This window comes from Carya illinoinensis, chromosome 11 (assembly GCF_018687715.1).
Source record: "Carya illinoinensis cultivar Pawnee chromosome 11, C.illinoinensisPawnee_v1, whole genome shotgun sequence".
Lineage (NCBI taxonomy): Eukaryota > Viridiplantae > Streptophyta > Magnoliopsida > Fagales > Juglandaceae > Carya > Carya illinoinensis.
In genome coordinates this window covers 32,470,379-32,491,311 of record NC_056762.1, presented here as the reverse complement: position 1 = coordinate 32,491,311, position 20,933 = coordinate 32,470,379, and the positions used below count along the sequence as shown (strand labels likewise).

General features: G+C 37.4%; 2 protein-coding genes across 2 annotated transcripts in view; one reads left to right on the top strand and one right to left on the bottom strand.

The window, feature by feature from the left end:
• The window catches only part of LOC122281145, a 10,526-nt gene extending 8,018 nt beyond the window's left edge, over nucleotides 1–2,508 (top strand). The window contains exons 6-7 of the mRNA XM_043092443.1: nucleotides 1,311–1,472; nucleotides 1,847–2,508. Of these exons, the coding sequence (XP_042948377.1) occupies nucleotides 1,311–1,472; nucleotides 1,847–2,263 (579 nt within the window). The 3' untranslated portion in view covers nucleotides 2,264–2,508. The remainder of the gene's footprint in view (nucleotides 1–1,310; nucleotides 1,473–1,846) is intronic.
• LOC122281144 (LRR receptor-like serine/threonine-protein kinase FEI 1) lies at nucleotides 2,491–20,933 on the bottom strand. Its single transcript, XM_043092441.1, has 15 exons — nucleotides 20,758–20,933; nucleotides 19,763–19,990; nucleotides 19,238–19,370; nucleotides 16,939–17,010; nucleotides 16,762–16,833; nucleotides 15,200–15,271; nucleotides 14,940–15,011; nucleotides 8,860–8,931; nucleotides 8,428–8,525; nucleotides 8,024–8,191; nucleotides 7,570–7,902; nucleotides 6,660–6,905; nucleotides 5,057–5,190; nucleotides 2,894–3,135; nucleotides 2,491–2,778 (listed from the first exon to the last, which is right to left on the bottom strand). The coding sequence occupies exons 2-14, from the start codon at nucleotides 19,857–19,859 to the stop codon at nucleotides 2,917–2,919; spliced, it is 1,788 nt and encodes a 595-aa protein (XP_042948375.1). The 5' UTR covers nucleotides 19,860–19,990; nucleotides 20,758–20,933; the 3' UTR covers nucleotides 2,491–2,778; nucleotides 2,894–2,916.

The window sequence follows — 20,933 nt, the reverse complement described above, 5'->3', positions numbered from 1 at the left end:
TTGTTCCAAAATGCTAATTTCAGCAGTCTCGTAATTTCCACTTTTTTCTAGTTTTTCTTGGCACACCAAGGTCCTGTTTTCATTACACGTGCCACAGCAATTAACATGATGGTGGTTCTAAAAGGTTGACACTTGGAGGGCCGTAGTAAGATTTCATTTCCATCCCAGATTTCTTTTGAAATAGCAATCAATAGTGAAAGGAGAATCTAAAGTTCTTCATCACGGCCACAAGTATTAAATGACAAGTTCAACTTTGTGATGATTAGGTCACGTAATTACGTAAACTGTGATTATTAGATTATCCATTCTGAAAACAAAAGGTCCTTGTCCCACCATCGGTGAGTTGGGCATGATTACATAACCTATTAGTTGAGGCTCACGTTGGCTTGAAGCGAAAGGATAAGGAATGGTTTTTTCCATTTGCTACCCCAAGTGTACAAAACTTGAAGTTGATCTTATGACTGTAGTACAACTAATATATTAAATGGGATCCACAAAATGGTGGGTGTGATTTCTCTTCTTTATTGCTAGCAATATTACAGTATTTTAGCTGTGTACTGATCAAAAAAAGATATTATAGTACTTCAGCTGTCTACTGATCAAAAACAGATATTAAAGTATTTTAGCTGTGTACTGATAAAAGAAGGATATTACAGTGTTTTAGTTGAAATACACTTGTGATTATGTACATAACCACAATGAAAAAATCTTCACAACCTCCCAACACCCCAACACCCCACCTTTTTTTTAATTTTTATTATTTTATCTTTTATCAAATATTTAATATATAAATAATGAATAAAATAATTAAATTAATTTAAAAAGAATAAATTCAAAAAAAAATATTAAAAAAATATTAAAAAATTGAAAAAATGTGGGGTGTTGGGGTGTTGGGAGGTTGTGTAGCAAAACCCAACCACAATACTCTCTCAAACACATGCCCAAATTAACTTTTGGGGCCTATGTGGCATACAGGTGGATTCAAGTTGAGCATGTGGGTTCAACGTGGTTGTTTCTATTTTTTGAAGTTTGGAGTCAAGCTGGCAATATATCTCAACGTTATGTTAGATCTGGATTGTGCAGTATTTTTTTTTTTCCTTTTAATTTTTTTTTTTTTTTTAAAGGGAAAAAAAAAAAAGGCGAGAGAACGAAAGAAAGAAAGAAAGAAGGAGAGAAAGAAAGAAGAAAAGAGTTTATAGACTGAGCTGTTGGTTTCTAATGGTATCCTATGTTAGCAGAATAGTTTCATGTTACAATATCTGATTTTTTTTTTCTTTTTCATTTTAAATTCAACTTCTATGGTTTTACAGGTTCGACTATTTGACAGTGTGAACTACCTTAAAGCATTTGGAGTGGGAGATGTCTGGGTGGCTGTTGGGTGGAGTACTGATGTTATTCCTTTAGCAAAACGATCATCCAATGTTGCAGTAATTGTTCCCAAGTCTGGGGCTAGCTTATGGGCAGATCTTTGGGTATGCTTTCTATAACTTCATAATCCTTTGGCATTTACTTCTCTCAGTAGTATTGGAGATCATCAGCGCACATTTGTGTTTGGTAGGAAATTGTTTAAAAAAAGAAAAATGATTTAGCCACAAAGAAATTCAATAAAAGTAAACCTACAAACTGACGTGGTTTGATGTGGTACATTAGACTATAAAGCTATTTTTATTGTAAAGTATATCTGATTTATCATAGGAAGCTATATCAGTTTGTGAGTTTACTTTTGTGTGTGTGTGTGTTTTTTTTTTTTTGTAGCTGTAACACTTCTCTTATAACAGCTTCCATAGTTGCATCTCATTTTGAATTTCAGTATCCTGTTTCAGAGTTCTGATGTCTTTTATTGTAGGCAATCCCTGCCGCATCTGGAATTGATTCGAAACGAATAGGGGGTAGAGTAAGAGGAGCATCTCCGTTGATTCATCAGTGGATAGAGTTTTGCTTGCAAGCTGCAAGAACACTGCCTTTTAAGCAGGAGGTAATCCCTGGTGCCTCTCCTGCTGCCCTGGAAAGTACACAAATCGAGATGCCAACAGAGCTCACCAAAGGTAAGCCAAGGCTGGACACAAACCTCATTGCTGGTGTACCGCCAACTGAAATCCTGGCTAGGTGCGAGTTTCTGGAGCCATTATCAGATTCTACATTGTCAGATTATCGATGTTTAATCTCCAGTATGCAGAAACCTGGCCACGGCTTCATCCACAGAATGCACGATCGCATCTCAATGATGATTCAGAACTTTTGGCTGAAGAGAAACATGCATTAACAAAACCCAAACAAGAAATATTTTGACGGTCTCGTATTCCCCTCTGAAATCCATGATGACAGCTGAATCGCGAGAATACATAATATGTTATCACGACGCTGAAAAAAAGAAGAAAAGAAAAGGTTGCTATGTTGCCATGCAGCTGCCATAGACCCAAAGTGCATAGATCAAAGACCTGAGTGTTGTATTGGAAACATATTTTTCAAAAACCGCATTAAGAAAAATAATTTGCGAAGTGAAAACAATTTCAATTTATACAAATGTGATTTACATTTAATTTAGAAGAACAAATGGTGGAGATTACACAGTAGATAATTGGGGAAGGGGTGAGGGAATGGATAAATCATAATGAAATACAGTTGAAGTGAAGACAGAAAAGTCAAAAGGAAGATTATGTAAAATGAGGACAGTGCAAGTAGCAAAATGCGCCCTGATTTCCATTGATGGCTAACAAAATGCTCTGAAAGACATCGACAGGACAAAGACGATGCAGCACACCTTGTAATCGTCAAAATCTGCAGAAAGAATGAACACATAATGGCCAACTGAAGCTTTACAGATTTTGAGCCCCTTTCAACTGCTGCATTACTTCTCCAACTCTCAATAAATACAAGGACACAAACTCCACACCTGCATCTTTGCACAAGGCTTTTTCATTCAGAGTTGGAATCGTAGAAGTCACTTGGGCATGGGGTCATGACCTCTGATTCAAGCAACTGTACCACCCTGTGCATTGTGGGTCTCTCCTCTGGACTAGAAGAAACACACTGGATTGCAACAGAGAGCAATGCATCAAGGCTTTCTGCCTGCACCCCCTCGCACTGCGTATCAACGATCTCCCTTTGCCTACTCTCTGTGACCAGAAAATTTAACTGCATAAAAGGAACCGGTGGATTAGCAGAACTAATTGACAAGAAGAGCAGTGCAAATGCCCCCAAGTTTATGGCAATCATGTAGATGGGTATGTGGTGGGAAGAGGCTGATGGGCTATCGCTTGAAAGGCTCCATTTAAAAATGAGATCCATTGCCAGAGAACCAACAAATAATGCATAAATCCAAAATTAGATCTTTCCAAATCAAAAGGTACAGATCACTCCATTTATTTCGAGAGATTTTTTGCAGAACCAAAAGGCTGGAAGTCATATCTACAGAAGATCGTTCCAAGTGGTTCCGGGAGCATTGAAAGTGATTCAGAGTGGGGTTAGTATTCCAGTCTTGAGCAAAGTTGCCCTACCTGGACTCTTCCATCATTATGGAGCTCTCGGAATTATGCACTACATGAACAAAGGAAACGTGCAAAGTGGAAAAGCAAATGTCACGAAGTACCAACTGGATTAGCTCTTACTTGTTATCTGCCGCTGGGAAAACATCTCACAAGAAAAGGAAAACAAAGGAAATGGAGAGAGAGACTTGCAGACACAGACTGACAATGATGGAGATCGAAAGCAAATAAACAAAAAAGAAAAAGAATTGTAATTCTTGTTTTTCTTTTATTTGTTCTGTACAGAGGATTCCAATTCTTATAAGATAATGGAAGCTTCAGAAACCATATTAACTACCATTCTTAAAAAGAAGTTTTGCTTTCCAATTTATTCAAAGATTTTGTTAGACAATAAGAAAGATGTAGCCCAAAAGGTAGTTTATCTTACTAATACTGACAAAAAGCAATTAATGGAGTAGGGTGTTTCAGCACCTACAGGAGAAATTTTGAACAAGGGCCCGCAGGCTTGGATTGAATTTTCTTTTATCTCAAAGAATCTTATTCTAATACTTTCTAATATAATGAGCAGGTCTTTCATCAGTTATATTTTTGTATCCGATGTGTGATGCGAAACTAATACCCAGCTTATCAATGGCAGGCACTCTCCGTTTCATGTATGGGCAATGCACGGACTCCATTCCTAAGGATTAATCAGGAAAAACTAAACAATCGCTATGTAAAATGCGGATTATTTCTGTTTTTTTTTTTTTTTGCCTCTAGTATAAAACTTGATCTCCAGGGAGAATCTCAGCAAAAGAATGTAACAACCTTTATTAAGGTTCGTTCTTGGTGGTATTTGCATGTTACATAAATACCAAGTTCCATAAAAAAGAGAAATTCAGCACAGCAACCATTCCAATTCCAAATTATGTCTATTAACTGAAGATAATCCAGATTTCAAAGAATTTCACAATGTTCATGTATATGATCAGTTTAGCTTTTCATGTTCAACCCAGTTTCTTATATGTTGAAAACTCAGCTTAATTAAGACTTTCAATGGTGGAAAGTGAACAAGGAAAGAGAGTATTCACTATTCTCAGGAGATATTTTCAAAGAATCGATAAAATTTGTAGACAATGATCCAAGTACAAGGACCATGCTTTTTAAGATGTATTTTCCCACGCAACCCAAGTAGTTCACAAGGCTTTGTTCAGCAGACAACTTTATGAGGACAATGCAGATATTTCACTTGAATGCTGTTTTTTAAGAATTTTTAACTTCAATTGGAACGGAGTGTTCATCATGCTCACAAAGACCAACACTGAAAATTAGGGCAAGTCATAACTTAAATCGCAGAAATAGTTTTATCTTACTCCTGCAATCCAGAGAAAGAGGATATGCTGGAGGCCATCAAAAGGGAATTGGGTTTTATTTCTAGACAAGTGTCGATGAAAAATGCAAGAAAGATTGCAGGCTATAGAGGAGCTAAAGTAATGGAATTCCCAAACAAAGGACATTTTAAAAAGTAATTCCCAATATGGTTTGAAAAGAAAGTATTTTGATTGCTAGTATAAGCTAGGAAAGAGACATACCCAGCCAACAATGTTCAGGCCCTTCTCAATAAACGAAGCATCTGTTGGTCGCTTGCCGCTCAACACTTCAAGCACCAGAACCCCAAAACTATAAACATCAGTCTTTTCTGTTGCTCTACCACTTTGCATATATTCTGCCAGTTGAGCAATATACAGAATTAAAGATAGATCACCATGCAGTTTGTAAGTGAAAACAACATATGGTCCATATTTGTTCTTTAGAAAAGAGAACAGGCCAGCATATGCATGCTAGGAACCTCTCCTCTCCTTCCTTAGATAATCATATAATAAATATCACCGAAGAGAACTTAGGCTATGTTTGAGTTAGGAGTTTCTTATAAAATATCTTTTTCATCTAAGTCATTTGCCTCAGTTATTGGGACAAAAAACACAAGAACCAAAACAAATTTCACAAAAGCCAATACAAAACACATCTAAAGTTTATTTATTTATTATTATTATTATTATTATTATTATTATTATTATTATTATTATTATTATTATTATTTATCCAAACAACTTTTTATTCTACATACCCACTTTTACAAAACCCAATACGAAACACATTTGAAAATTTGTATACAAACAACTTATTTTCATACCCACTTTCAATAAAGCCTAATATCATCCACATCTCAAGACTTTTTTAAAGAATTCTCAGAAACTAGAAAAACTTCACTTACCAAACATTCCCTTACTCTAGGCAACTGATTTAAGCACCCTCCATATTTACAGGACGCCTTTTTTGCAAGGAGTAGCAAATCAAATTTACCACTATTTACAGAGAACCTCTTATGCAAGGAGTAGAAAGTCAAATTTACCAATCTTTTACTAGTTCATTGTACCAGACATCAAGCCAATAATATGCTACAAAACCTTGTACTCCCATTGAGCCACGCCATCCCTTCACGTGTTAAATGACCCTAATTTTAAAATAATTTGAAAAGTCGTGGAATTTTAAAGGTTAGGAACACTTCCTCTTCTTTCATCTATATCTATAGCCTTTTTTCTTTTATATAATTTTCAAAGCAATAGCTTTGCTCCTGCTGGGCGATGGCATCCATTTTTGAATTAACTGACCATAAATTTAAAAAATTTAAAAGGCCATGGAATACTAAAGGTCAAGAATACCATGCTATCTTTCATCTGCTTTGCTCTATTTATAATTCATTAAAACTAGTAATCAAAGGAAACCATATTCAAACAACTTCATGACAAGGTTATAAACAAAACTGAAAATATAATAGAATTAAAAAACGATAATTCCAGTGCATCACGCAGGTGAGCAACTACTTACAAAATCTCTTAATGAATTCTTTAAGAAATGGTTGTATTTTATCTTCATCTCTCTCTTGAAGCAAATTATGTACTAGAGAAAAAATAAAGGAAAGGGAATGTGCAAAGTCAATATTCACAACCATTTTACAGGCTACGCTATTATATGAAGTTTTTTTGGTAGCATGTGACCTACATAGGTAAACAGCAAACCAATTATTTTCCAACTGGTTTGGCCTCTCTTCATGGGTACAAACCTACAAAGAACCATTTTCTTATCTATCTTAAAATTGAAGTTCAAGTGATAATTGCAATTGACATTGCATACCTGGGGCCAGATAACCAAATGTTCCAGCGACGATGGTCGTTATGTGTGATTCTTCATCCTCCAAAAGTTTGGCAAGTCCAAAGTCAGACACTCGAGCCTCGAGATTGCTATCAAGCAAAATATTACTTGACTTTATGTCTCGATGAATGATCCTGGGAGAACAATCATGATGCAAGTATGCCAGTCCTTTTGCAGCTCCTAGAATGATATTCAATCTTGCATCCCAGTCAAGCTGCTCGGATCTTTCTATAAAATGCATTAGGAGCCATTATTGTTTTGCAGGCAGGGACTTAGTTCCATGCAATAAATCAATATAATTAAGAAATATAACCTCAAGAATATTGAACCCAAAGAAAAGAGCGTATGGTAAATGAGAATAATGTCACAAAAATCTACATGATATTGCTCCCATGATGTTGCTTGAAGTAGATTTGATGAACAACCATAACATTATTTTTTTGGCTATTCTGAATTCTTAGGAACACATAACATCCACTTATAAGTTGCATAAAAACCCTTCACATCTATGCGCAGTTGCAATAATTTTACAAATAACTCATCCCTTTTTCTTTACATTGGGTTGAAAATTTAACTAAAAGACTACCAGCCAACATATGAATGTGGTTGTCCAGGACAAGCAACATAAAGAATGCTCCACAGAAGTAAATCAAGCAACAATGTAATTCTAATATCATGTCTGGAATGGACTAAATCTAATTTCCTCCAGATGCCTCCTAATTATGGGCATGTTGTGTCACTTCTTGGCAGGTACGTTATGTTACTCTACAAGTCACATGTCCCTCAATGTCCAGCCAGATCAACAATTTTATGACGTGGGTTCACCTATTCAATTTGTAAAGTTACAGAAACAAAGAAGATAACATAAAAGAAGAGAAAAAAAATTTCGTACCATGAAGAGCTTCATCAAGGCTACCACCAGGAAGGAAATCGTAAATTAACAATTTTGATGTAGGAGAGTTGCAATAACCTCTCAAATTCACTAGGTATCGGTGTTTAATGCTTCCAAGAATTTCCAGCTCTCTCTCAAAAAAACGATCAAAGCCCTCATTCATTTTTATAATTCTTTTCAAAGCAAATACATTGCCATCATCCATAGCAAGCTTGTACACTGTTCCAAAGCCCCCACAACCTATTACGTGCTCCTCATTCAAAGCCTCCAATTTCTTTATGATGTCTTTTGAAGAGTATGGCAAATCTCCGTGAAACATTACTATTGAAGCACCTGACAAATAAATACTCATTAAATAGAGATCTTGAGTTCTACAAACTCTAGTAGGCATGGATCCCAATGAAAAAAAGCTCAAAAAGATTTAATAGAACTGATTTTAGCCAAGAAAAGGTACCTCCACTGACATCCATTGCAAGACTTTTACCATCATTTTTACCAAACTTCTTGTACAGAAAGCAACCCCAGAAGCACATAAGTGCGACTAGAAGTAGTGCACCCACTGTTGCTGATGCACTAATAAGCAGCCGCCCAGAGTACTTCTTTCTTGCACCCTGATTTTGGGCTGCAAAAGGGAAGTCTAGATTCCGTAAGTCACCAAAACTAATCCACTATCAAATACAATGGCATAAAAAATATAAATCTTTGAACATCAAAAAGATTCAATCCCATCAGGATTTTACCATCTATGTACATCAGTACAACAACCACACAAATAGTGTTCATAAATGGAAGTGGAGTTTCTATAATCCAGTTTCCAGCAAAATAAAATACAACATGTTCCAAAGCATAATAATTTACCTGAAGTTGGAGATTGAGAATTGGTTCCAGGTCCTCCACCATCATCCTTGCATGTCACGCTGATTTGCTTACCACACAAGTCACGATTGCCAACAAAGCTGCAAGGTAATTTATTGGAAAAAAAAATTATGTTAAGTACCCCAACAGCCTTGATACAGCTGATCAGTGACTGTGGCAGGTTGCAGATCATAAGGAAAGTTGTTTTCAAGAAGAGTAAAGAAGCAATGAAATCCATTGCCCCCCCTTTTATCAACAATATTCGGTAATATATCATTCAAAATACTTGTTTCTTTCCAGCAAATAAAACAAATAGAAGAAAATAAACTTAGCATAGAGAAGACCTCCCTAGTATCTCTCCTGCATTATTAACCAAAGAACTGCTTGATGATCAAAAACACATTGTAAAGGTATGAGATCAGAAGTTGTACTTACGAGCTTTCTGGAAAGTTGATTAGCACACCATCAGATGGTATTGATCCAATCAGAAAATTCCTTGACACATTGCTTCAGAATTTCCAAAAATACAACAACAATTATTAGTTCCAATAAAACATATTCCAAATGCCATTCTAGGGGAAAGAGAAAAACATTATGAAGCTTTAATAATACTAGGTGGACAGAATAATCTTGTAAACCCCATTTATGAGGCTAATAGGACGGAAATCCTTAACATGTCTTGCCCCCCCTGTAACATACGGGTCCTAAATTAGGATTTAGAATTAAGATTATTATTCTTATTATTATTAGTATTATTATTATTATTTTTAGTAATGTTATTATTTTTTTAAGATCTGTTTTGAGATAGTGATTGTATTTGAGTGCGATTCTTCCACCCTTCATGCCCATATGCCTCTTAGTGTTTATTTCCTAGTTGGAGTAGTTTCCTAATTTGTAGCCAAATTCAAGCTTCAAAACCCTAGCCTAAATGTTCTCTTTTTATTCACATTATTCCTCCCTTACACCAGCAACCACCACGGCTAGAACCCAGTAAAGTCAAAGTTTGCTATACAGCAAACCAGCCCTCACAGCACCACCATGACCTTCCTCACAGCAATTAAACAACCACCTCGCTGGAAACCACGACAGAACACGCCGACAGACAGTAAGCCTCCTTCTTCCACTGCATGCGTTGACCCATAAACCCCTGTCGTTTTCTCTCTCTCCAGTGTGAATAATAAAACAACTGTGTTGTTGCTCAGCCCACCGTTTACGACAGAGGACGTCGGACCACCACTGGGTAAACCAAAAACCGCCGGCCAGCCAAGTTCCTTCAGATCCCCACTATTCCGGGAAGCCCACGACTGTCCGCCACTCTCCTCTCTCTCTGTTACTTGCGGTTTGACAGTTCTCTCTCTCTCTCTCTATATATGTCTCACCACCATGTTCAGAGGGAGCCTCCAGCTGCACCGCCATGACTAGCACCCAGATCCACTGCCACCCGCAGTCTCCTCTTGGTGAGTCTTGAGCCCCCATCACACAACTATATTTCCACTTCTTTGTTTCTCAGCCTTCAGCTTCTCCAGGGATGACTTACTCACTCCATACACTTCTCTAACTTTATTAGAACACCAATCCCCCCACCCACTCCCATATTTAACAGCAACATTCTTCCATAAAGCATCTCTCTCTTCATGATATCTCCAAAGCCATTTTTCAAGGAGTGCTTTATTAAAGTTCATGACAAGTGTTCAATTAGGAAGAATGATATGACACGTTTTCTAGAAAAACTAGAAACGTCTAGTACCTTGTATAGGTAACGCACTACGAAGTGGGAACAAAGAAGCAGCGCTAAGAAGTAAGTAGTATGATCATAACTTCATGTGTGGTAAATTATTTTGTCTTCTTTTATGAACATGTTACCGTAACCCATGCCTCGCTACGAGCCAGTTCAAGGTTAGTCCCTTTTCATGAACCTTTATGATATTCGATGATACATGGTGAATGAATGAAACTTTGTTTGCCATGCTGATATGGATTGTTGTTAGAATGGATGATACATTATAACAATCACATGTATGCCACGTAATATTCAAGTTTGGATCATGTTATGCTATATCATGTAAGATAAACAATAATATGCCACATTATACCATGCACAAGCGTATGTCATCTCATGTAAATTCATGAAGACAAATATGTTCACATGCATTGTGGAAGCTAGTAAAGAAACACATGAATAATAAATAAATTGTAAATTGGCCTCATGTTATGGGTCATGATGTGCGGTGCCCCGGACTCCAGCGTGGTTCACCCTATTTTTAGTGATACAGACCCAAGCGTGTATCACTACATGATATGACATTACACGGTACCACGGACTCAAGCGTGGTTCACTCTATTTTAAGTGATATCACAAATCCAAACGTGTATCACTACATGATATGACACGTTGCACGGTGCCACAGACCCAAGCATGGTACCTCATGTTACGGTATGTATGTACGGTCAACAACAATTAGACCGATGCTCACAGGTAATAATGGCCACTAAATAAGTGAAAGACAAGATGAACAAGTCATGTATGATTAATAGGAAATACATAGGGTCAATCACTCATGCATCATGCAACATGAAATTCTGATTTTGTTAATTCCTTATATGTTACGGAACATTGAGGTTTTTGCTAAAGCTAAATTAAGTTATATTATGATATATTATTATTGAGTCTTCAACTCATTTATTTCTTTTTATGTTTTAATGTCTCATATGTTGATTGCGTGGACATAGAGCTGGAAGGCTAGGAGTAGATTAGTTTCAAAAACTTCCAAGGGATTAAGTGTTATTTCCACAAGGATTTAGTTTATGATTAAAATATTTGAATAAGTGATAAGGTACCCAATCCCCACCGTCACCCTCCACCCAAAACCCAAGGCTTCTCGCCACCCCACCACCACAGACAAGATCAACTGGCTCCGGCGACACTGCTGAGAGAAGTTCAGCATCAGTCCTCCCTCCGATGACCTGGAGTGTTTCTTTGGGGCTAAATCGACGAGATTCTCAGTTGCAAGGAGATTTCTCGGAGGAGACATCGACCGTTGAACCTGTGCCTCCGCCACCACCACAAGCAAGACTAACGGGCCCCGGAGAACTCCTCTGAGGGCACTTCGGCATTGGTCCTCCCTCCAGGGATCTGGATTTTCCACTCCTTTGGTTCGTTGGCACAAATCTGGAGTAGTTACATAAACTTTTTTTTTTTTTTTTTAATATCGAAGTGGGTGTCCAAGCCAGCTTGCACACACCTTGACAAAGTAGTTCCATAGCTCTTTTCTCGTATAACATCTTAGATCTGCATTTTATTCCCGTATAACATCTTCTCTCCTTGAGATGATGAAGCAAGATGATCCTCGGAGATGATCCTGTGATTTGGGATCGGAAGATGACGACGCACGACCTAGATTCATCTTAGATGGATGGTGAGAGGTGGTTGAAGGTGGAATCAAAATCTTTCGTTTTTACAAAAGGGGGAGGAAACGAAAGAGGGAGGAAATAGTTTTCGCATCTCTAAATGGAGTAAAAGGATGGCTAAGTTCACGTATCTATATGGGACGAAAACTTCATGGGTAGCTAAGGGGATAGAGGATTGTTTAGAACTCATCTATCATGAGGGATTCTTCAGGGGGCTAAGGATGGGTAATGGAGTTCTCATCCTTCAATGTCATATTGACGCAAGGGGCAGTTTTTTGCAACTCTCATATTTCTAGAATGGAAGGAGGAAATGTTTGTTGGTGATCCCAGAAGGTGCAAAATGCAAATGGCATCGAATGGAAAGGTTTTCTACATTCCATTCTAAGCGTCATTGGGTCCAAAGCCGCTGTTGTGAAGCAAGCAAACATAGGGGAGTTTGTTGATGGAAAGACAGTGAGAAGGTCTCCCTTGGTCAAAGCTGCCTCGTATGCCTCAATGTTGAGGTCACCAGCAGGTAGTCCAGCAGAGAATAGTTCCGCAGCGAAAGGCAAGGTTAAGGCACTTGTAGGAGATAGGATGTCAGGTGACATTGGGAGAAGTGGAAGGTAAGCACCATGTCTTGAAGGGTGGAATGGTTGCCTCTGTCGGGTGTTTGAGGGTGGGAGAAGTTGAGGGGGTCATGTGGGCTGTCAGAGTTCAATTGACAAGAGTTATGGAGTATGTGAGAGATCTTATGATTAAAGTGGATAAGGGGATGAACTTGGCACGGGTTTGGGTGGTGGATCGAAAACGGACGAGGGGGGCCGGGGGGTAGATCCTATGGGTTTGAAGGCCTTAAGTGCGCCATCTTGACTCCATCACAGATAGGGTCGTCGGACACCAGTACCACCCATCACATCAGTAGCTTTGCTTTTGACTGCCCTCAGTCACCAGTTGCAAATGGGGTTGATACATTTTTCCAAGGTTCACTTTCAGTTGTAGATGGGGTCCTTCCAGAATTTTGAGTACATTGGAAGAAGCACATGAGCCTCTTTCAAAAGATGAAAATGGGGTAATAGAAGGTAGTGATTTCCCTACCTATTTTATGCCTCCTTAGGCAGCAGTAGCATCTGACAAAGTGGCACAGAAAGGATCATTGGGTGGTGGAGCACCTACAAGCAATGTCCTCGTCGATGGAAAGCCGACACTTATGCCGAAGGTGAATGAACCCTTAATGGTGACAACAATGGACAATAACAATATAGTTGTTAAGGAGGTTCGAGATTTGAATGCAGGACATGGCGGGGAGGAAATTATGAATTTGTCGTTGGAGCCTTGTGAGGAGGAATGTCAAGGGTCGGAAGTGTAGTTGGGAACTGTGTCTGGGGATAATGTTATTCCCCTGGTTTCTCTTCCTCCGATAAACAATATAGCAGGTTCACCATCAGACTGGGTTTTGCATAAGGTTAACAAGATCCAACATATTGTGAAGCTTTCATACAGAGGATATGAAGACCAATTTAAAGCACTACTCACTGCGATTGAGGTGGACCACTCGCTTGAAACCAAATCAAGTTCTAAGAAAAGCAGGGAGTTAAAACATCTTTTCTTGGGCAATCAACTACGACGCTAAGGGAGTAAGCTCAAGTCGAGGAAAGACTAAAGGGAGGATATTATGAAGACCTCCTCATATATGGAGTTCAGGGTGGAGTATTAGTCTTACGTGAAACAAGGGGTTGGGATTGGGGAGGTGTGTTCTATTCCAATTTGGGCTTGGTGTATTCCATTGTATTCGGGCTTGGGGTCATGAGGAGCTCTCTAGTATGGGATGTGTTTTATTGTATACGTCCAGTGTACTTGGTTACTCCTATTAATATATATAATACTTATAAAAAAAAGTGATCACCACATAGAACTAGTTATGCCTTTTCATTATGTTTCAGCTTTATGTTATGAGAGACCGTCATGCTATATAAGTTTTATGATTCAATAAATGAGGTATTTTCATAACTTCAAATCTCTTTACCGGGCATTATGTTATGAATGTGCATAACTCTCCTAATCTACGGGAAGGGGTGTTACAAACCCCACCCCCCCCCCCCCCCCCCCCAAAAAAGAAAAAAAAAATCTTTTCAGGGATGAGTGCACGAAAAGTCTTACTAAGACATCTCTCAAGCTTTTTATAGGCAAAGAATTCATGAAAAACATTCGGCATGACTTATGATGTGGTGATTCAGCTCTTAAGACCACATTTCCCTCTTTTTAGGATGGCCCTTAATCAGGAGGCTTCAATGTCTGAGTTTTTAGATCATTCTAGTGGGCTCCCTTTGTGGAATGTTTATTTTAGTAGAGCTGTCATGATTGGGAAATTGGAATCATTTCTGATTTTTATAACTTATTGTATTCCTTGCAATTTGGTAATTATGAGGTGGACAGAATGCTGTGGATGAAGACTGGGAATCGGAAGTTTTCTGTTCGGTCATTGTATAAGGCTTTATCAAGCCAAAATGATACTTCGTTCCCTTGGAAACCTATTTGAAAAACTAAAATTGCCTTCTTTGGGTGGACAGCAACTCCAGGGAAAGTTTTGACATTGGATAATTTGAGAAAGAGGGGTCTTGTCGTAATGGAATGGTGTTATATGTGTTAGAAGAATGGAAAATCAGTTGACCGTCTTTTACTTCATTGTGAGGTGGCTAGAATGTTATGGGTGGAAATCTTTCATAGAACGGGCATTGCTTGGGTAATGACCAAGAGGGTGGTTTATTTATTTGCTTCTTGGCAACGATGTAGGGCCAATTCACATAGTGAGGATGTATGGAGGATGATTCCTCTATGTATCATGTGGTGCTTATAGATTGAAAGGAATGGTAGAAGTTTTGAAAACAAGAACATTCTCCAGATGAGCTAAGAAGTTTCTTCTTCCATTCTTGATTTCTTTGGGCATCTTCTTGTGTTCTTAATGGAGCTTGCTTCAGTGACTTTCTTGTATCCCTTTCTAGCTCATTTTTATGTAACTAGGTGTATGCTGTTTATATCCCTCCTGCTTACTTGGACTATGCCTATTTACTTATATTAATAAAATATTATCCTACTTATAAAAAAATAATACCAGAGGAGACACTCACAAAGTATTAAGCTTATCCAACTTCCCAAGTGACCGAGGGATATATCCACTTAGAGAGTTGCTCGAAATATCCCTGTAATATCAGAAGACACAATTTTAACTGAAATTCACTTATAAAACAAGATATTCTTTTGATAAGTACTTGTAAAATACGATATTAGAACTTGGATTTGAGCTTAGTGCTCCTAAGTTTCAGTACAAGTTGCATATGGTTTTCTTTCGAGTTAGAATGACGAACATGAGACCAAAAAAAAAACTTACAAAGTTTCAAGCTCTGAAAGCTCTCCCAATTCACTGGGAATAGATCCACTCAAATAGTTACCCTGCAAGTATCTGTAGAAGACAACAGCATTTCCTCTCAATAGTGAACAAATAGGACTACCCAGTTATAAAATAAAAGATAATGATGTAACCACTGAGATGTGATTAGATCACCAAGTCGATATACCACTCTAAAATAAAATTTTACTTATGCACAAAGTTAATCAACAAGTGCCATGAGCCCCACTAGAAAGATTTAATAGAATGTGCAAGCTAACATGAATAATACTATCTAAATAGCTGAAAGCAAATGGCCTTTAGTCTAGGAAAATCTATAAAATATTAGCATGGGTCCTTATCCTATGGAGGATTGCTCAGACAAGCTTCTCAATGGAATCTTCTCAGTGGTATCCAAGGGCACTGGTATCAGTAAGCTATAGAAGCAATTGTAAGAAATATCAAGGACTTCTCTTCAGTGATAATCAATCCATGTAGAGTGACATAACTCAATACATAGAATTCCTCTCTTATTGATCATATTTTTCTTAAAGGGGCCGTTCCCAAAACCCTTAGATTGAGTATTAGTTTTCTGCCAACCATAGGAAGCACTTGAATAAAAGCAGCACTGCTAAGTCTCTTCATTATTCAATGAAGAAAATTAGAAATTAACTACAAAATTAAAAAGAAATCATAGTCAACATAATACAAAGACACGTCCATTTACTTTCTTGAGGCTTAGTTCCAGGCAGGATTCTTCATTATCATTAGCAAATAAATATACAAGACTCGGTGGGCCAATTCATTATTAAGTCACTATGATAATCAAGGCTAATAAACTACAAATTACAATACTGACCACATCCGTTTATATGCTAAAGACATGAAGGATAAACCAAGGACAGACTGAAAATATTTTAGACCTCACTCAAGCTTCTAATCATTCCCTTAAGTACTTATATTATATCTTAACACTACATTTTCATATGTGAAATAATTCCTATAATTAATAGAAGAAAGATTGCAAAGGGGATGGGCAAGAATACTTTAAAAGAAACAACTGATTATATTTAAGAAACATGTATACAAAGAAAGTCAGAAAGGTTAAATCATTTAAGATGGACAAAAATGTCCAGCAGAAGTCCTAGCTCCTCCATTGGCAAGGCAATTTGCTTACATGCATCATTTAATGACAACTATATATAAGTTAATGAGCACAAAATATTCCTAGGAAGGAGGGCACCTTTGCTATTCTTTATTCTTGGTTGGCATGGAGATGATAGACTGAGCCCTAAGCATCCAAAAGATTGCTTTTCAAAATTCATGCCATGGATGCGGCACATATATGATTTATAATGTATTTACAATGCACTAGAGAAGTAATTTCCACAGCAAGAAGCATGAAATTTGATGTATTGAGGTACTTCAATTCATGGTCTTTAACAACTAAACATTGTTTCTCAAACTGGAGGGGAGAAAAAAAAGGGAAGCAATAAAATCACATACCATTTAGTTGATAAACATGTACAAACATCAGTTGTAAGAGAAACCATGGTGGTACTTACATTCCCTGTAATTGTGAGCAATTTCCCAACTCTGAAGGAATTGTCCCATAGAAGTTGTTGTTATGAAGAGCTCTACAACATGATTTATCACAATAGCATCAGCAGAAGTATCAAACATTTTGATGCAGCACGCATATTACACAAGAAAAAACAAAAAAAGGACCGGCAAAAACATACAAAATCTTCAAGTGTTCCAGCTTCCCAAGATCAGGGGATAGAGATCCACTCAATCTGTGATAAGGAATACTCCTGAAAGATAATTAAGAAAAGTAAATTTAGTATCATAATTCAGCGACATTACATGTAATTACGGTTGCTAAACTATGTCCTAGAAGGTGTCCATTACACATTCTCTATCTCATGCATCAAATTTATCATGCATTACATAATCTCCTAAAGTTTTCGAAAAGAGGTTTATGAAGGATGTCTGCTCCATACCAAAAAAACCTCCATCTTCAGGAAAATTGCAATATCCTGTCTTACCCTCAATGAAACTTAGATCCCATTTATGAAGCATAAGCACAAGAAAACTTCAATATTATAGTTTCTTCATGAAACTGAGTTAGAAACTTTAAAGATAATGACCCATTGAAAAGACCATCTTAAAGGAATTTATTGGCATCCAATGTTTGAAAGAATTAATTATGTCATCCTTGGATGAATCAGCATGGAAAAACACAACTGAATGACATCTAAGGTTTGGCATGGAAAAGACCAAACTTGGTTGACTTTGGATGATCTAGTCACTCTCAAAATAGCGTTCAAAGAAATATGATACAAAACAAAAATAGGGACAAAATTTGTTCCTTTTTAAAAGATAACATAAGAGCAAGGTAAAGGAGTATTTTTATTGAAAAACATATTAAAACTACAAGCACCACCTCCATCCGTCATTATCTGTTTCCCAAGATTATCAAGAGCAAAATCTTAAGAAGTTTTGCTTGTATTTATTGTACATGCACTTACAAAGTAATTGCCAAATCCGGAATGGGCCATGGTATGTTTCCTAATTTCAAAAGGTCTATTGGGTATCCGGAATTTGCAGATTTTTAACAAGGCTTTATTGGGTAAATGGGTATGGAGATACCAACAAGAATGGGGGGCTTTGCGGAGGATCGTCATTAAATCAAATATGGTGGAGAATGGAGAGGATGGAGTTCAAACAAGTTGAGTGGCCCACATGAGGTGGAGCTCTGAAAGCACATAAGAAGAGGATGGGATACATGTTTTAGATATACTCACTCTAAGATGGGTGACAGGTCCATGAGGTAGAGCTTTGAAAGCACATAAGAAGAAGATGGGATACCTATTTTAGATATACTCGCTTTGAGGCGGATGACAGGTCCAAAATTAAATTTTGGCATGGCATATAGTGTAGTGATGGGGCACTCAAGTATCCAGAAATCTTTGGTATAGCGAGAATGTAGGAAGACTCCCTTGATTGAGGAACTTCTAGTCTTATCCAATGGTGTTCCCCAATGGAATATTACATTCTTAGAAACACTAAAGATTGGAAGTTGATACATTTTCGAAGTTCTACAATCTCGTGTCTTCTACTCGAATGAAGGGAGGGAGATGAAGAAAAGATTTGTTAGCACCCCTCTAAGAAAGGGGAGTTCATCTTCTGCTCATTCTACTAATTCCTTTTTTTTTTATAAGTAAACGATGTTATTAATAAGGATAGGCATAACTCAAGTACACAAGATGGTATACAAGAGATAAGAACTACCTAGGTCGATTCTACTAATTCCTTAATACACATGATGCAAGTCCATTCCCGTGGAAGAGTGTATGGAAGACAAACGATTCCCTTAAGGCAATTTTCTTTGCATGGATGGGTTCCTTGGGGAAGATCCTCACTTTAGACAACTTAAGGAGGCGTTCATTGTCACGTATTGGCGTTGCCATGACTACTTCATTGTGAGAATGCCATGACCTTATGGAATGAAATCTTTGCCAAGATGGGTTTAGCTTGGGTGATATTGAGAAGGGTGATCGATCCTCTAACTTATTGAAGAGGCCTTCAGGGAATTCATATCTAAAAGATAGTTCCGATATGCCTATGGTGGTGTCTTTGGAGGGAGACGAACGATAGAAGCTTTGAAGATCATGAACGGTCAATGGATGACCTTAGAACTTTCTTTTTTAATACTTTATTCCATTGGACAATAATTGATTTTAACAGCATGGACTTTCATGAATTTCTTGTATCACTAGATTGTCATGCATAGGTGACGCTCTTGTATATGTCCTGTGTACTTGAGGCTATTGCCTATCCTTAAAAATTTTGTTTACTGATAAAAAGAAATAAATTGTTATATCCAAAGGACAACATAGATTCATTAAACAATGCTTTAAGGCCATATACTCCAAGAATAGAAGAAACAAATAAGATGTCACTAAGTAATGGAAAGAGAAACAAAGAAAAAAAAAAAAAAGATAGAATACATATTTAGAGGTTATTCAGAAAACTCACAAGTATATTACTCTCTTTGTTTTTGAATCACATTTCACACCCTTCCAATTACATGGGTCAGGATCTTCTGGTCTCCATTGAAGGACTCCGTCTGAACTAACAACTGCTGTCCTGAAGCTTAGAAGTGCCTCACCTACAGATCACAAAGCAAAGTTGATACATACAACTGAGTGAGCGAGAGAGAGGAAGGGGGGAGGGAGGGGGGAAGAGAGAGAGAGAGAAGAATGTGAACAAAGTCCACCAAGAAATTCAACTTATGCTTAACATCCTCTGTGTGTGTGTGTGTACGCTTCCACCAAACTGAACCAGTGGCATGTACAAGAATAAGTAGCAATCTCAAAGAGAACCGTTCCCAGTACAAGAAACATGGTTTTGATTAAAATGTGCACAATAATGATGATAAATAAATCATCAGAGCGTTGCTACTTTGAGATATCAAGAATCCAGTGGGTAGTTACTTATAAAAAAGAAGTGGGTAGTTTACAAAAAAAAAAAAAAAAAATTACAAATACATAAACACCACACCATCAGGACTGATGGCTCCAATTTCGTTCCTTGCGATAAGAATAAGTAGAATGCAAAGAAGCCACAACCCTTGCCACTCCTTCAGACAGACGCCCATAGTGGCACTGATCAAGCATAATATAGCCACTATAAATCATCTGACACACCAAGCTCTAGAATGCCTGCCGTGAACATATGGTTATCTGGGTGATGACAACATCTAAGCCGCAAAAGAAAGAAAAATATTACCTGGAAGGAAAAAAAAAATGTAACTTTAGCTACAATGGCAACAAGGAAATGTATTCAAGAATATATAAAAATATCATTGGAAGCAATATAAAATGCACAATTAGCTACAATCAGAGAACAGCTAATCAGCCCACAGACACCCCGCCCCCCTTTCTGGGGGTTGGACACACCGTTAACTGCTAAAATTAAAGCATTTAAATCATACTTCTTCCAGTTGAATTACTTAACACACAGTAATTCCCAAACTTACATTATTAAATCAAAGTAATTACACAAATGACAGACAGTCAGACTTTCAAAATGTAAACTTACAGTAAAAAGAATAAAATCAAAGTACCTCATATTCTAAATTAACAGCCCATACGAAATTAAATATTAAAAAGAAACTAATAACTGATCAACTTAGCCTAAGGGAAATTCCACAAATCGATCAGGCTTAGATACTCTACTAGAAGTTTGGAAATATAAACTCTTAACAGAAGTTTAAAGCTTAAGCCGTAATACGCACAGATTAAATATTTTTTAGAGCATGATGCTCTAGCCCAAATAAAAAAAAAAAAAAAAAAAAGGAAATTCATAATTCAAAAGGCAATTTTACAAATAAAGAAAAATCAATGCCTCAGTCAAAACACTGATACCAGTTTCAGAAAATCCCAATTTAAAAGAAAAAGAAAAAGAAGAAAAGAATTTGCGAGTAGAACGGCTTTAGTGAAATCTTGAGCCGGAATTGAGCTAATGTTAGTGAAAATTGAAGGATCAAAACGCACCGGCGGGTTCGATCTGAGATGCAGAGAGAGATGCAGGTTGAGCTGTAAAAAGAAGATAAAAACAAAATCCACCCCTCACTTCTGTTAAGTGTCTAGGATTTGAGTGACTCCGGAGAGAGAGAGAGAGAGAGTGACAAGAGTGAGTGTGGGGAATAGGTGCTTGGTAATAGCAAGAC